A 15803-nucleotide genomic window follows, 5' to 3' on the forward strand; every position below is an offset into this window, starting at 1 on the left:
ATGGCTGGACCCTGAAGAACTGATGCACCCAATCAATTTAAGAAAAAAAATAAAAGGTTCCATTGCCTCCAACTATGCTTCAGAGATAGCAAAATAGATAATTGATAAATAATTGAATTCTAAGCCTCTTTGTGTAATGATAGCTTTCTGTTACAGGAAAAGGAGTCATTTTGGAGGAGATATTTCTATTGTCCCTGATGGATTCACATCAGAAAGTTAAGACTCCTAGCCTTTTGCAGCAAAATCAGTGAAAATGTTACCTTAAAAATCCATTTTCAACATTACTTTCAACGTTTCTCATGACCGTTCTTCTTTGTTCCATACTATTACTTTGTATTTATGTGTCTTTATTCTTTAAAAACATCACTTGTGAATGCATTGTTTGTTTACCTCTAATCATCAAACAAACCAAACTAAGCCACTTCTGACTAAGAAAAAAAGGAAAATACATGTAAATTATAGTGACAGTTGATGACAGTGACAACTGTTCTGACGTCAGAAAATTCAGTTTACTCTTAGACTAAATATCACTTCCAGCTGTGCTGTGTTAGCTTGCATGCCTCATAGTTGGCAATTATGGATATTCACGATGCTCTTTGGAGTAAGATTAGTTTTCTTGTCTGTATATCAACTCCCCACAGTTTGGCATCCAGTAATTTAACACTTTTCACTGAAAGCATTCAGCAGATACAAGATAGGTGATTAGCTGTTTGTTTTAAAGAAAGTACAGCTCTGTACAGTTAATTATATTTTCTGCTATTATGTTATCTGAGGGGAGAAAAAAAAGATCTGTTTAGAAAAAAACCCCAAGTCCTCCCCACATTACTATTAACATCACAAATAACTCACAATGTTGTAGTGATAAAATACATGTACTAGACGTGTTTTAATTTTGAAAGACTGGGAAGTAAAAATACCCTATACTTCTCCTAATATGTGCTGGTTTTGGTGGGATGGAATTAATTTTATTCAGTGTCAGGTACAGGGATGTGTTTTGGATTTGTTCTGAATACAGAGTTGATAATACAAGATGTTTTTATTGTTGCTGAGCAGGGATTGCACAGAGCCAAGGCCTTTCCTGCTTTTCACATGGCCATGCTGGTGAGGAGGCTGGGGCTGCCTGGGAGACTGGGAGGGGACACAGCTGGGACAGGTGACCCCAGCTGACCAAAGGGATATTCCAGACCTTGTGACATCAGGCTCAGTGTATAAAGTGGGAGGGAAGAAGGAGGAAAGGGGGGACATTTGGAGTGATGGGGTTCGTCCTCCCAAGTCACCACAATGGTGTGGAGTGGCACTGAACAGCACCCACAGAACCAAAGGTTCCATTGCTCAAAAACGCCAGTGCCATCTGAATTTTGCTTACAACTTCTGACACAATGCCCTAACCACTCCACTTGCTCTCATCTGGTTTATAGCCTTCACAACTTGTGTTTTTTCTTAATTTAAAATACTTTAGTGACTACTGTTAATTTGTTACACACAGTGACTTCAGCAGAGACTAAACCAGAACTTCTTTGTAGCTTCTTAAGCACATTAGAACTCATGTAATGGCCAGATGATCCTATTCCTCATTTTCCTCCAACCTTTGAATCTTGATATTAAAGACTGACAGGGCTAGTGGTTACCAGCTAGTTTTGAAATACTGCAGGTTTAGTTTTATTTCATTTTGATATCTTACATACCTCCAGTCTTACCCACACAAATCAATGCAATTCTTACAACCTTATTATTAGAATGGAAAACAATAAAACATAATCCAGTCAGTTTGACTCATCTCTTTAAAGGGAGTGGAAAAAAATATCCTTCAAAAATACACAGAAACCTTTTATAACATTTTGAAAGTTGAGTATTAAGACTGCTGAACATATTAACAGATGTTTGAGAGAGCTTATTTCTCAGACACTACAGAAAACGACTTATAGCTGCTTGAATATGGATGTGCTTTAGGAAACACAAAATAAGTAGATGTTAATCAACAATCCCCTCTTCTCCTGTACTGTGCAGAAAAAAAAGACTCAGCAGAACAAAGTGAAGGTGTTGTCACAAGAGTCTGTTTCTTGCTAAATATAGCCGACTGGACCACATACAGTTATAAGGATAGGTTTTCATAATATATCAAAACCACTGTATGCATTTCCAAAATAACAAAAATAAAAACCCAAAACACCTTTTACAGTGGATCAAACACCCAAAAGGGCAAAGCTGTGAATGCTGGCAACACTAACATCTCTTAGAATAACTGGTAATACAGGATCAATTACTGTAACTAAATTTACTGTCAGCCTTTTAAAGGGAAGATCTGCTTTACTGTGTCATGTCATTAGCTGCTGCAAAAGTGCTAATGAGAGGAAGCTTTCTGCTATCAATCATAACTCACAAACTTATGATTTCCAATGCATGATTTCCAAAAAAAGGCTTTAAGAGATGGCAGAAATATTTATAGACACTTCAAATGAAGAATTTAAAAATATTTTATTCTATGTACTCAACTAAAGAACCGGTTGAGAGAAGTACATTCAAAACATGCCATCATCTATTAAATGTGCAGCTCCCTCACAGCCCACTTTACCTAGAAGAACTTATTTTTCTAGTTTCATATAAGCAAAAAAGGCTAAGTACAGCAGTTTCTGTTTCTATTCTGGAACTATTATTCATGTAGCATGGATCACCTCCCTCAGTGATATATAATGACTTTTTATCCCCAATACAACAGCCTAGTGATACACAAAAATGCAGGTAAAAGAAAAAAGAAAATAAAAACTGCAGTTAAAAAAAACCCCAAAAAAACCAGTGACTACATTTTTCACCAATGCAATGAGTTATCTAACACAGTGTTCTAGTACATTAACATTTTCTACTGTTTTCAATGAGAGGCCATAAATATGCAGAACTTGCTATTCATTTTGCTAACGATCATAATTTAGATGACTGACAAGGCTATCCACAAGAATGAGTCAGCAACAGAACCAAAGCACTCTGCTATTCCTGCAAAATAGCAATTCTGATGTTGCTGCCTTATTCTTTTTCAAAGGCAAAACTGTGGTTTTTACATAAATCAGACAGAAATATTAAAATTATTTTAAACATAATTATTTTGAACAGGGGAAAAGGAATATTGTATGTATATACACTCGAATATTGTGGCTCTGAGGCTTTATACTGTACTTTGGATTTTTTTTTTTTTTTTTTTTTGGTCAAGAAAATCCAGTTATATCCTTACCATAGTTCAGAGCTTCTGGAGCAGTCCACTTGATAGGAATCTGCTTTAGGCCTGATGATGAGTACACGCCATCGTCCTCTTGCCGGGACATCCCAAAATCGCTTATTTTCAAAATGTTGCTTTCACCTACCAAGCAGTTCCTTGCAGCCAGGTCTCTAATTAAAAAAAGAAATAAACACCGACATTTTTACAGGTTTGAAAGTACTTGGAAATCATTCAAACTGACTGAGCCCCTCAGCCAAGACGGTGGTGCCTCTCAGAGGCTTATTTACAAAAGGGTAAAAAAACACTTCACAGCAGTTGTCGGGAAACAGAAGCGAGGGAAGGGGAAGAAACGTCAGAAATAATCCTATGAAAAAGTTAGGGGAGGAGATGCTGGAGATGCTCCAAGATTCCCCTGCAGTCCACAGAGAGGAGCCACAGTGGAGCAGGGGAGGAGTGTGAGGTGGAAGGAGAAGCACAGAGGAGCTGTTATGGACTGACCAGAATCTCCATTCCCACTCACACTTCAGAGGAGGAGGTGAAGGATTCCAGAGTGAAGGACTGCCTCAGAAGAAGGGAAGGGGAAAAGGTATTTCAGTCTTATTTCTCACCATCCAACTTTATTTTAATTTGCAATACATTACATTCACGTTAAAAACAAATTCAGTCTGTTTTGCTATGATGGCAATTGGTAGGTGATTTCCTTGTCTTTATCTTGACCTACAAGTTCTTCTGTCTTATTTACCTCCCTGTCCTGTTGAGAGGGGGAGTGAGAAAGTATCTGCATGGGTGTCTGGCAGCCAGGCAAAGTTAACTCATCACAACTGCCCTCAGTGGTCACAGAAATAAACCACAGATTAATGAATCAGATCCTATGTAAAATGAAACAGAATTTGAAGAAATGTCCTGAAATGTGTTCAGGATGTGTTTCAGTGAGAAACCTGAGAAATGGCTTCATCTTCTCTCTGCCTGTTAGAGTTTCTATTAAAAGTTAAAAGTTACTCAGCACAGAAAAGGAATTTTGTTTCAGTGATGGATGAGAAGCTCAGAAAGTCAACTCCTTCCCTTCATCTCAAACTTCTTTTTCTTTTTTAGATTAGGAGACATTATGCAGTAACACTTGATAGAAGACCTACTGTGGCTTCTCTAGATGCTAATAATATATTATAAACATACTATACGTATATTAACGAGGGTCCTTGGCCACCCCGGGGAACACAAACCAACCAATGGGAAATGGGACTGACCAGGGGCAGGGAAACCCCGTGTCTCCCCCCCCAGGGCCCATCTCCCAGGGCTCCATGGCAGGGGAGGAGACCCCAACAAATAATATATTATAAACATACTATACGTATATTAAATGTCAGTGTTCTACAGCTTATTAAAATACAACATAATAAAATACATAGTATTATTCCCATCATTATAAAATAGAAGAAATTTTTAAATGGGGAGATATGTTAAGCAAGGGGATTAATTCTATACCATTAGGAGCATCATGGGCAAAATATTTTTAAACTAAACTTGCTGTGTTTTTGTTTAGCTTAAATAGCTAATATGCCCACAAATGGCTTGCCTTGCATGAATATTCCAGAAAAACTACATTAACTTTGATGTTTTGAATTGGAGCTGTAGCATAGTTTTGAAGTGAATCCCCTGAGCACTTAATGCACATTCATTGGTTTTTGAAGAATGAATTTGGTGCATGCAAACTACATTGCTCTTGGAAGAAACTAACTTAGAATTCTGCCCATGATTTGCACAAAATTTGTTTCTACAGCTACAGAATTTTGTTTCTATGGAATTTTTTTCTACAGCTAATGCAGAAAGAAAGGTCTGAACCAGTGGCAAACAGCTTCTAACATTACCCATGCTGGGGACATTAACGACAAAGGACTGAACTATATTTAACCCAAAGTAAAAGTCTAGAGCCATATTTAAGGATGCTGAAGCTCATACATCCACTTTGATCAGCTCATCCATATTGATATTGGGCTATGTTATTCGATATGTAGACAGAGCCTAGGTATCACCATAAATATTATAACTTGATTTAAGAATTTTAACATATTTGACTCACACAACTTTTCTGCCACTAAGAACATTTATAGTTCTAGAGCTTGAGTGATATAAATGAAGTTATTCTTGTGGTTTGAGAAGATGAACCACTAAAAAACAAATCTGAACTCACAGGCACCAGCTGAAGATGTGCACAAATGCATAAAATAGCTCCGTCTGCACTGTGTTATGTAGTTTGATGTTAGCATGTGGTATTGTTATATACAGCTATATTGGTTAAAGCAAGTAAGCTGCAAAACAAAATCAAATTGTTATTGCTTATACTCAAGTGTGCAGTAAGTATCGCCACAGAACCTCAAGAATTTATGGCTTAGGTTCCAATCATACTTCAGTAATTAGTTTTTTTATTGTTTTACTCAATATAGTCTAGATTTTGCAACTGATACACATAAGGAGTGGAAAAAGTAATGAGGTTGTACCTCAAAGAAAATTTACAATTAACTGAAATCACAGGCATCTCCCCACCTGAAGTCTGACCTAGTATTTGAACATCTTGAGTCAGTTTAAGAAAAACCTATATACTGAGCTGCCTCAGGTTTATTCCTCATGCATAAGTCTGATTATTAGGGGAAGCAGATTGTAAATAATATGCACAGTATGGTGCTTATAAACAAAGACTACACTCAGTTTGCATAATTTTTGTCAGTTTTGTATTTATGACTTTTCTTTTTCATTCAGAATCATCTAGAGAAAAAGCTTTTCATCCCTACTGAAAATTGACTAAAACACTTCCATGAAAATCAACTGGTATTTGTGGAAGTTGGTAAAGATTGTGACACTCTGTTCAGGATATATGTAAATTAATGCTACAAAGAGCAAATAAAATGTTGGCACATTATGAGTCTCACTGTATTAATACCTTTTTCTGTTTTTAGCTAAAACTCTCCCATTTTTGATGCTATAAGACTCTGTATTACTTTCAATACATCATTTGTGTTAATAAAGTCTTGTGAGCACTTCATATATTTACTTCTGACACAAATTTGCCTTTCTCCATCTTCATGCATATTATAGGCGCTTTCCCATACTTATTTAGAAAACACTTTAGATGTGATACTTTCATTCCTCAGGCATACAAGTGTCCCAAAATTAGATTATCTTGTTAATATTTCTACTGTCAGTGTACATGTTTCATGTCCTCAGTGATTTGTTGCTTAATTTTACAGGTGATTTTTATACATATTTGCATGCTTAAAAGCATTTTTAAAAACAGTTACACTGAAAGCTATAGGTACCTCAACTTTTCGGATTTTTTTTACTATTATTCCGAGGGTTTGGTTAAGATTTTTCTGTATTTTTCAAATAAATTCTTCACTGTTTCTTATTATGTCTGACAGCTTCCTTTAAAAGGATGTTCTTATTTTTCAGTCTAGACACAAGAGAAAACACCAAAGATGCTTTTGGTCAATGCGATTTATGACAGAATTTATAGCCAGAATCTGGAAACAAAATGGCATCAGCAACTATTACTCCCATTGCTTTAAAATAATAAATCATGACATTCATTTTATTCCAGTTTCCATGATTCTAATTAATTTCTATTTTCTACAGATATGAGTTCTAGTATAATAGTGTTAAGGGGCTTATAAAGACCCTTTACTTCCTAACCTTTCATATGAAATACACACAATGGAGTTTCACCTCATATGTAAGATAAACAACATGAGTTAGGGGAAACATGAAAATGTAAATACAGAGGTCTGGTGACCAAAATTAACTGTGAGAAGTCAATATTAAAGATAACATCAGTGTTAAATATTTATAGTAAATCACGACTCTTTCTACATGGACATTAAAAAACCAAACCAAATCAAACAAGTAAACAATAAACCCCTGAAAAACAATGACAAAACCCCCACACACCAACCCCTAAACAAAAAACTGCACCAAAATCAACCACATTCTATTTGTCCTCTTCCCCCTGAAGAACCAGTATGGTCTATTTGCTTTCTCTTCCTTCTCCCTAATGTTCCCTAGAGCCAACATCCTGAATAAAAAGAGAGACAATTGCATAAAATTAGGCGTATCTGTTTGGAATTTTCTTTTTTTCTCATAAAGCATTTGTTATTTAAAGCAGTAATTCCACAAAATCAGTATTTATCCTTAACACAGTAAGCAAGAAAATATTCTTTATTTATATTGTGAAAGATCTACAAATTGGGCACAAATTACATTGAGGTGCTACAGAGGAAGTTCCTTAGCAAAAGAAAAACTGATTCTCACTATTTAATAACAATATTACGTAAGTTCCTAGTACTGCTGGAAACAAAGTGCCTTCCCCCCAGCTACTAACAATTACATACATGAACTAGTATGTAATTTGGAAATTTCCTTTTTAAGCACTGCTCTGCAGCCCCTATAAATACAAACAGGACATCTCCTAGGGATCTCTAATATGGTTTGAATATGCTGAAACTGTAAGAGAGAGTTTGTAGGACTTTTGCTAAAAATTCAACAGCCAGTTAAAGGAGGAAGTGGAGGCAATTTCTCTGTGCTGGGAGTTGTTACCACCTGGATTCACATCTGTCAGTCAGGATGTAAACCTACTAAACCTTTCTCTAAGGACATTCTTACACTCCCTCCACACTCCAAAGGAACTACAGAGCAACTACTACCTAGCATTGGAATGGAATTCCGTGAGTCAAAGCAAATCAAAACGAGAGTAAACTCCACATTACTAAATCAGTAGCACAGACTGCCTCACTGAACTAATTAGTTATTTTATATTCCATCCCTGGATCGTGCAGTTAAAATACTCTTAGGTGATAAAAGCAAGTAATTAATTAGTGAACAGGACCATTTTATTTCCTCTGCACGTTAAATTCAATGAAAATAGTCTACTCCCTAAACACAACAAAAAGGGGAGGAAAGTGGAACTACAAGATAAATTATTGGGGTTTTTGTGGACTGTAAGATACTACCCTAACCTTCAAACACCTGATGTAATTTTTCAGTGGTGCCCAAATCAAAACACACATATTTCAGAACTTTCTTGATATGCGTATGCAAATTTTGCTATATGTGGAGAGTACAACAAATAATATGTGCCTAGTAACAGACTGGGAAAATATTAGAGGGTCAGAAGAAGACCCTTTCATGTGTTCTGTGTTTTCTTTCCCCTTTTTACTTTGATTTGTTTCTTCACATTATTTTAGCTATTATGAACACCAATGGAGCCATATTAACTACAATGCTAATAATTTCTCTCAGTTCCTCATATAATGCAAGCCCATCTTCATCTCCACAGTTGGAACAGTGCAGGCAAACCAGAGAAACTCCAAGATGGATGCAGTAGTGATTTCTCAATAATGTCAGGTGCTCTGCTTGCTATCCACAGTTTTGGATATTGCTCAGTTCTTAACTATAAAATAAGCAACTATTCCCACCTCACAGCATTAGTGACATTCAATTACTCTTTCTAAAGCACTTTTCAGTTTTCAGATGAAGGACTTTAAATTTTTGCAAAAGGAACTCAAAAGATAAAAAGTAACAAAACAACCCCCACAAAATTGTATTCAGTAGCTGAACACGACTGCCAACTTATTGTCTGCCATCCAGATATGACTCAAGGGACTGTACAGATCTACTGACACATTAGGAAACTTCTATCTTGAGTTTTATTTTGGTAGGCTACTGTGTGCCCTTTATTTTCCTAGCAGGGCAAGTTTTCTGTACCAGCAATTTTGAAAGAAATAAAGAAGGCAATAGTAGACAATGAGCATTTTCTGAGAAGAATCAAAGCAGTAGACTATGAAGATGGAAATGAAGCAATAAATTGCTGCATCATCTATTCCTCCCTCTTTTTCCTATTTCAGAGGTTGTCTTCACAATGCCTGCTCCTGGAACAGAAACATTCCCATCAGCAGCATCTAAATGGTTTTTATCTGCATTGTTTCTCAACTGTTTTAGAACTTAATAGTTATTACTTGTATTCTTCTGAACAGTTATTTTGATGAAAATGGCATCATAGTCATTTTAGTCTATAATAGTCCTCTATGCATTGACATCCCTGTAGATTTTTATAACCCATTTTTCCTGTGCACTGCTGATTACATGTAATATGCTGAACAAAATGTCTAATTATTTTTTTCCCCCCCTTGTGCTGTATCTTGAAACAAAGGTTTGCAATCCAATTTCTTCTGCGTGCCCATTTTAATGAAAAACTAAGGGTCTGGACAGTCATTAGAGAGGAAGATAGGCAACTTCATGAGGAACCTACAATATTAGAGCAACTGGAAAATGAAAAATACCTTCTGGAAATCCTTAATGACAGGACAGACAGAGGAATAACACCTCTGCTAGGTTCCAGGCAACCATTCCTAAGCTCTTGGGTTTTGACAGAAACATTACAGGACATAAACATGGGTACATTTAAGAAACGTGTAACATTCTTAATAGTCCTGAAAAATCTCTTTGATATAATGGAATTAGAGGGGAAATTAAGTGTCCAAAAAATAATTATCCAAGATGTACCAGAACACAAGTTTACATTTTGTGCTTGATAAAATTACAGTGGACTTAAGTCACAATGTGTTCCATTTCCATAACAAGTCACACAAGTAGACTGTATTACTCATAGGAAGAAAAATACCATTTTCAAGAAGAAATTTTCACTGTAATATTCACAGAGGCAACTAAAATGAAATACTAGAGCACACAATTGTGCTAACAAGTGCATTTTTATTGTAATATCATGGCTTTATTCAACCTGTGTGGTAACGTAAGACTTGTTACGAGTGTCCACCTTTTTTAGACCAGGAGGATCCCTCAATTTAGTCCTTAATTCTGAATTTACCTTTGAATTAATCTCTTCCTTATTCTATTCTACAGTATAATGCCAAAATGTAATTGATTTATCTGTACAGAAGCATTAAATATTCATTTAACTTGTTTACAAAACTGGAAACATCTGAAGAGGCAGACCAGATATAGTCAAAGACCATATTCCCTTGTCTTTATATACCAGTAATAGAAAAGCCTGCATGCTGGATTTAAAGAAAATGCCTAAAGCAGAGTTGCTTCTATTGCTGACTTCCTGATGATTAAGGTTTTTAGAAAATAAACTATTGATTCTATTAAACAAAGCATTTCCTAGTGTTAATATCATAATGTATTACGTTCAAATTACTAATAATGCAAAGCAGAGCATAAGAAATTGAAAACCACTGCAAGTGCCCAAGGAACCAAGAAATTCAAAAGCATAGTTATAACATGGGTCACTTTCCCCCCCACCTTTTTCACTAGAATTAAATCAAATAGCACAATAATATGGTATTTGCAGGGTTTTTCAAGTCCTCCTAGTGAAAAAGGAAGAATTTCAAAGTCTTTCTGTCTTCTCAGGCTAGATTTAAGTATTTGCTACAGGTGAATATCAAAGTTCATCTGAGGCAGGTAGCAACTCTACTGCTTTTTCAGCAGCCAGCACCAATAATGTGGTATTCAGTAGCTGTAGTTGAAGTTATCTCTACATGCATTTCAATCACTTAAATTTACTTTTGCTCCTACAGCAGACAGGAATGGATTAAGAGTTTCGAAGTAACAGATAAGCATGGACTGACATTCATGACTTTTCAGTAGAAAAGTATTTTATAGGAACTAGACCCTCAAATACTTTATTAATAAAGGTAAAAAAAAGGTAAAGGTAATAATCAGGCCACAGAGAAATGAACCATCCAGCCTAATAAAGGTAAAAGACACTACATATTCATGAAAATAATACAGAAGTAGTAAGAGAGAAACCAAATAAATTGTCTGATTAGAAATCAGGAGGAAAAGAAAGCAGAGACATAGCAGAATCAAGTAGTGCTAGACAAGAGGATTGTGTTGCAGTCCTAAGATGAGTGGCTAGAAAGTGTAAAAAAAAAAACCTCCTGAATTTTTAAGAGACAGTCACAAAGAAAGCCAAGAGCAAAGAGAGAAAAGTCAGCCACATTTTAAGGCAATTATTTCTCTGGGGATGTTTCCTGTTTAGGGAGGAAATAATTTAAATGGATGGCCCAGGTAGCATATGCCAGCTAAGCACTCTTAGCAATGGAAACCATTTACAAAGATATACAGTAATAGTCCACAAATTCATAATTTTCCAATCAGAGAAAAAAATTCTAATTTGTACCTGACAGTACCTCTCTACCTTTCATCAAAGATTACCAACAAATGCTTAGTGGCATCTTGAAATATTTTAATATTTTAAAAATAGTCTGTTTTGTCACTATAATAAAAAAACCTTAAAATGAATGAAAATGAAGATGAGTAATCATTTACTAATTGTCCTAGACAGCTAAGTAAGATTTGCAGTTAGTTTACAGAAATACGAAAGAAATTTCATGTGACTAATACATTGTACAGGATTATATATAGAAATTTAGAGGAATAAAATTACCTATTCATTTCCTGTCAATTAACAAGATAGGAAATAATTGAACATCTGTCCTGGTTTTTGTTGCTATTAATTAAAATCCACAATACTTTTCCTACTCAAAAATAAAACTTATATGTGGAAGAAAATATTTTGCCCTTTTTTCATCACAAGAAAAAGCAGAAAGTGATGAAATTTTGATGGAATTACGGTGAGGCACCCAAAGTATGAGATGTTGAAGAAAAAAAGATGACAGTGCTGATTAAGGATCATGATTACATCTCATATTGATAGCAGAAGATGGGACAGGACTTCAACTTTTGGGAACTGGATGAACTCGCATGTTAACTCACATGTTCACCATGGTAAAATTTCACAGCTGGGATGAGTCAAGGAACAGATGTTAATAAGGCCAGGGGCTCCAAGTTCATCACCTACTTAACTCTATCCTTTTTCTTCTATTAAAACCTTACGCTATCCCATGAAGTCATCTGTTACAAGAATGTCCTTCCTCTGGAAAATCCAGACTTCTATGTTTAGAAACAGCCCCTCTACCTCTGGTTGCTCTCTGCAGAAGCATGTTCACTCAGGTAGAGTGTTGACTCCCTATGAATCTGGAGTGTTCTGTGTCCTACAGGGATTCAAAGTTTGTTGGAAATGTAGGAAACACTTTCCTGTGCTTAATCTAAAGACAGGAAAAGAATTAACTATTAGAAAACTACTGCAAAGCTATGGATTTACTGCACCTGGCTGTTATTCTGAAATATTTCCACACAAAAAACTATTCTGCCATTACACTGTAGGAAGACAGGATCCTCTTTGCCATTTAGTTACATTCATTTTAGCATCTAGCATTTAGGCAAAGGTTATAAAATAACCAAAGTTCAGCTAGTCATCTGCTGAATGCTTAAAATCTTCCTACTTAAAGAATTATGGGTAAGAAATTTCTTAGAAGGTAAAAAATTTCTTAGAAGGTGATGTAATATAGGGCAACAAACTGGAGTTGCCTGTTTTCATTCAACAGCTTTGTTAATGATCTGAGGGAAAAGTTAAACAGGAACTTAATTAAATTTCCAGATATTATCAAATTAGGAGCAGCTGCAAGCAACAGTAAGGGCAAATAAATAAAAAGAAAGAAGGAGAGGAGAGAAGGAGAAAGGGAGGGGAAAGAGGGAGAGGGGAGAACAGAGAGAAGGGAGAGGAGATGTATCTGTTGGAAAAAAGATTAGACTTAGCCTGTAAAACAGGAATTATTATATTTTGAAAAATTAAGCCTAAATATAAACATTCAGTAAAATACAAATACTGCTAGGCAATCACGTAGAAAGAAAGTGAACCAAAAGAGATATGGATTACAACTAAATACAAGTAATGGAACTAAATTGAGCATCGGAAAATGAAACCTCATTGTCTAACAGATTGTGAGAAATCTAAGAAAATTAAGAAATACTATTTTATTAATGCAGTTACTTAATAAACTAAAACCAGTTCAACAGGTGTACAGACCAGTGTCTGTTTCAAAGGGATGGATTGATTAAGTAAATTAATCCAACTTTTTATTGACTTAAAGTAAACATTAGAGTTGTCAGATGCCCTGAAATCTATTATTATACTATCAGGCATACAGTACACAACAAACAGGTAATGGTCAAAGAGAGAAAGACCCAAAGAATTACTAATTTCCTGGATTGGTGCATTTGTTCATTTTATCATATATGAAAAGGTGACTTTTTTAACCAATCACATATTTGGGTAAACAACAAAATTTCGAATGCAATTGACACAAACTGCTAATTTCTGTCCAGAAAATGCTACAAGTGTTGCCAGCTGGGTACAGGTAGACTCCCACAAAGTCATAATGAAATAGCGGCTGCTGAGTCTCCTCAGATTTCCATTATATGCAGGTAGAGGCATTTATCTGTGATTGGAGGCAGTCTGGTTTCCCATGTCAAACGTGGCCCCACACTGTGTGTAGCAAAGCTATCACACAAATTTTGGCTTCCTCAACAATTTTTTTCCTTCTTTAGCGAGCACCAATTTGTCCTTTGCCCTAACCCAGGCTGGTGTCAGCAGCATGTCAGTGGCACTTCAGAGTCCAGCTCCAGGTTCAGACAACATCTCCTGCAAAGGGCTTGAAACATCGGTAGAGGGGAACTGTGCAGCTCTAAAGAATATGTTAAAACCATCGGAGAAGAATACTGGCCCATTGTCAAATCAAAAAGATTACCAAGCTCTGTATAAGTTACTATAAAATACTCCCCAAAAGGAACTGAAACACTTCAAAACACTTCAGTTTAATAGCTCCTTGATAGCTAAAAGAAGCAGAAACTGCCTGCTTAAGGAAAAAACATGTCTTTACGTTTGACATAGAAAAATCTTGCATAACGTTTACAAGAGTCTAAGAGTTCTGTCTGCCTGACTCTCTCTGAAGGTTATAATGCTCTCCTGTGGTTACAGAGATCCTTATTGACTTACAAATTTAAAAACAACTGGTTTCAATTTACAACTGAAGTCCAGCTGTGTTACAGAAGATTAATAATGTATATGGAAGTTTAATAACCCCTTTGAAAATAAAATGTATTAATAAGAAACCAGGATAGATAAATACATTTGTGACCACAATGCTAATATTTCATACTTGAGTTTTGCCAAAAAAAGACAAGAGCAGATGACCCTGTCATCTCAGTTTTGCTCTCTGTTGCTCTCATGAGGAGGGAGTGGGATTTCATGAATCCATGCATGACCCTGAAAGGAGAGTAAGAAACTAGTCCAGATAATATCATACAAGAGAGCGTGGTATGCACAAGCAATAATGGGCAGCAAGGGTGGCTTCCCAGAAGCAGATGAGAAGTCAGAGAGGTCTAAGATACCAAGCAGGAAGGACAGTCAATTAATGTGTTAGTGGATAGGCCTGGAGGTTTTTATAACCAACTAACTACTAAGATGCAATATTCAGAGCAGTAAAGTTTAAACCCTTCCTTTTGAGCAGGTATAGCCTTATTGATCTTACTGATCTCCAAAATCGAAATTATTACAAAGCAGAAGCCTTTCAAATCAAGTATATTTACTTATAGCATCCTAACTCCTATAAATAGTTTGGGTTTTTTTAAACAGGGGCTTGGCCCTTATTTCACTCATCTATTTCTATTTCCCAGAAGCCAGGACACTTGATGAAGTATCTGACATCCAGCATTGCCAGGAGCTTTTATGTCAGGCTTAAATGACTCAGCTGAAATCTGCGAACATTTAAATACTGTAACATTGATTCAACAATTCTCACAGCTCCATGTACCCTGATGATCTCCATCTATCTTCCAAACCAGTTAACATGCCAATATGGCCTTCCTTGCTGTTTACTGCCTTGCATAAGGGATTTTGAAATAGCTTTTGACAAAGAGTAACTCCTTATCTGAGGCAAAACTCACAGAGATATAAAAATGTTTCATAAAAGCGTATCCATGCACTACAATTCTGCTGAACGAGGAGGAAAGAGGCTGAGAACAACAGAACAATGACAAAAAGAGAACAAAACATGCACTTAGCTTTCTGTGTGTTTTATTTTACTCATCCTCAGCAAGAGTGATTCCTTTCAGACAGTTTAAATTTGATCAAAATATTTTTTGTGAGCAGTACCTATTGGAACTGAATTTACTTTCACCTGAGCTGAACAGGCATAATTTCTCGTAAGTTTCTCTTAGCTTTATGGGAAAAATGTCCTGATTTTCCAAAAAGAGCTGGAAAACAGCCTTTTCTTTATTATTTGATATGTAGAACTATATGCCATAATGTTTTCAGTTCCAGAAACTTTAAAACCAAGTTATTTCACGAATACACACTAAAACCCATCACACATCCTTCTTTCATCTGTTTTTCACTATGTACACAGCCATAGCACAATGTTGAATATGATACATCAGTGATAAAACTACAGCACTGTGAAGCTCGGAGGCACTTCTGAAAAACCTCCTGAGGCAGTGGTAAAATACAGGGCAAGGTATATCATCATTAGTGCTATCTGAAAAAGTAGTGGATAAACATTTTGTCAAATCGACAAAATAGGCATAACCTAGTAAGCATACATACATATATATTTATATGTGTGTGTGTATGTATGTGTATAAAACTCAGATAAGGGAAATAAGTTTATCTTCTTCAGGAAAACAA

The 15803-nt window shown here is 35.8% G+C and overlaps 1 protein-coding gene across 3 annotated transcripts in view; it reads right to left on the bottom strand.

Annotated features, from left to right (window-relative positions):
• FER (FER tyrosine kinase) overlaps positions 1–15803 on the bottom strand; it is a 161984-nt gene that overhangs the window by 12217 nt on the left and 133964 nt on the right. For all 3 annotated transcript variants that reach the window (XM_048292938.1, XM_048292939.1, XM_048292937.1), the window contains exon 18: positions 3224–3378. In XM_048292938.1, coding sequence (XP_048148895.1) covers positions 3224–3378 — 155 coding nt within the window. The remainder of the gene's footprint in view (positions 1–3223; positions 3379–15803) is intronic.

This window comes from Corvus hawaiiensis, chromosome Z, assembly GCF_020740725.1.
Source record: "Corvus hawaiiensis isolate bCorHaw1 chromosome Z, bCorHaw1.pri.cur, whole genome shotgun sequence".
Taxonomy (NCBI): Eukaryota; Metazoa; Chordata; class Aves; order Passeriformes; family Corvidae; genus Corvus; species Corvus hawaiiensis.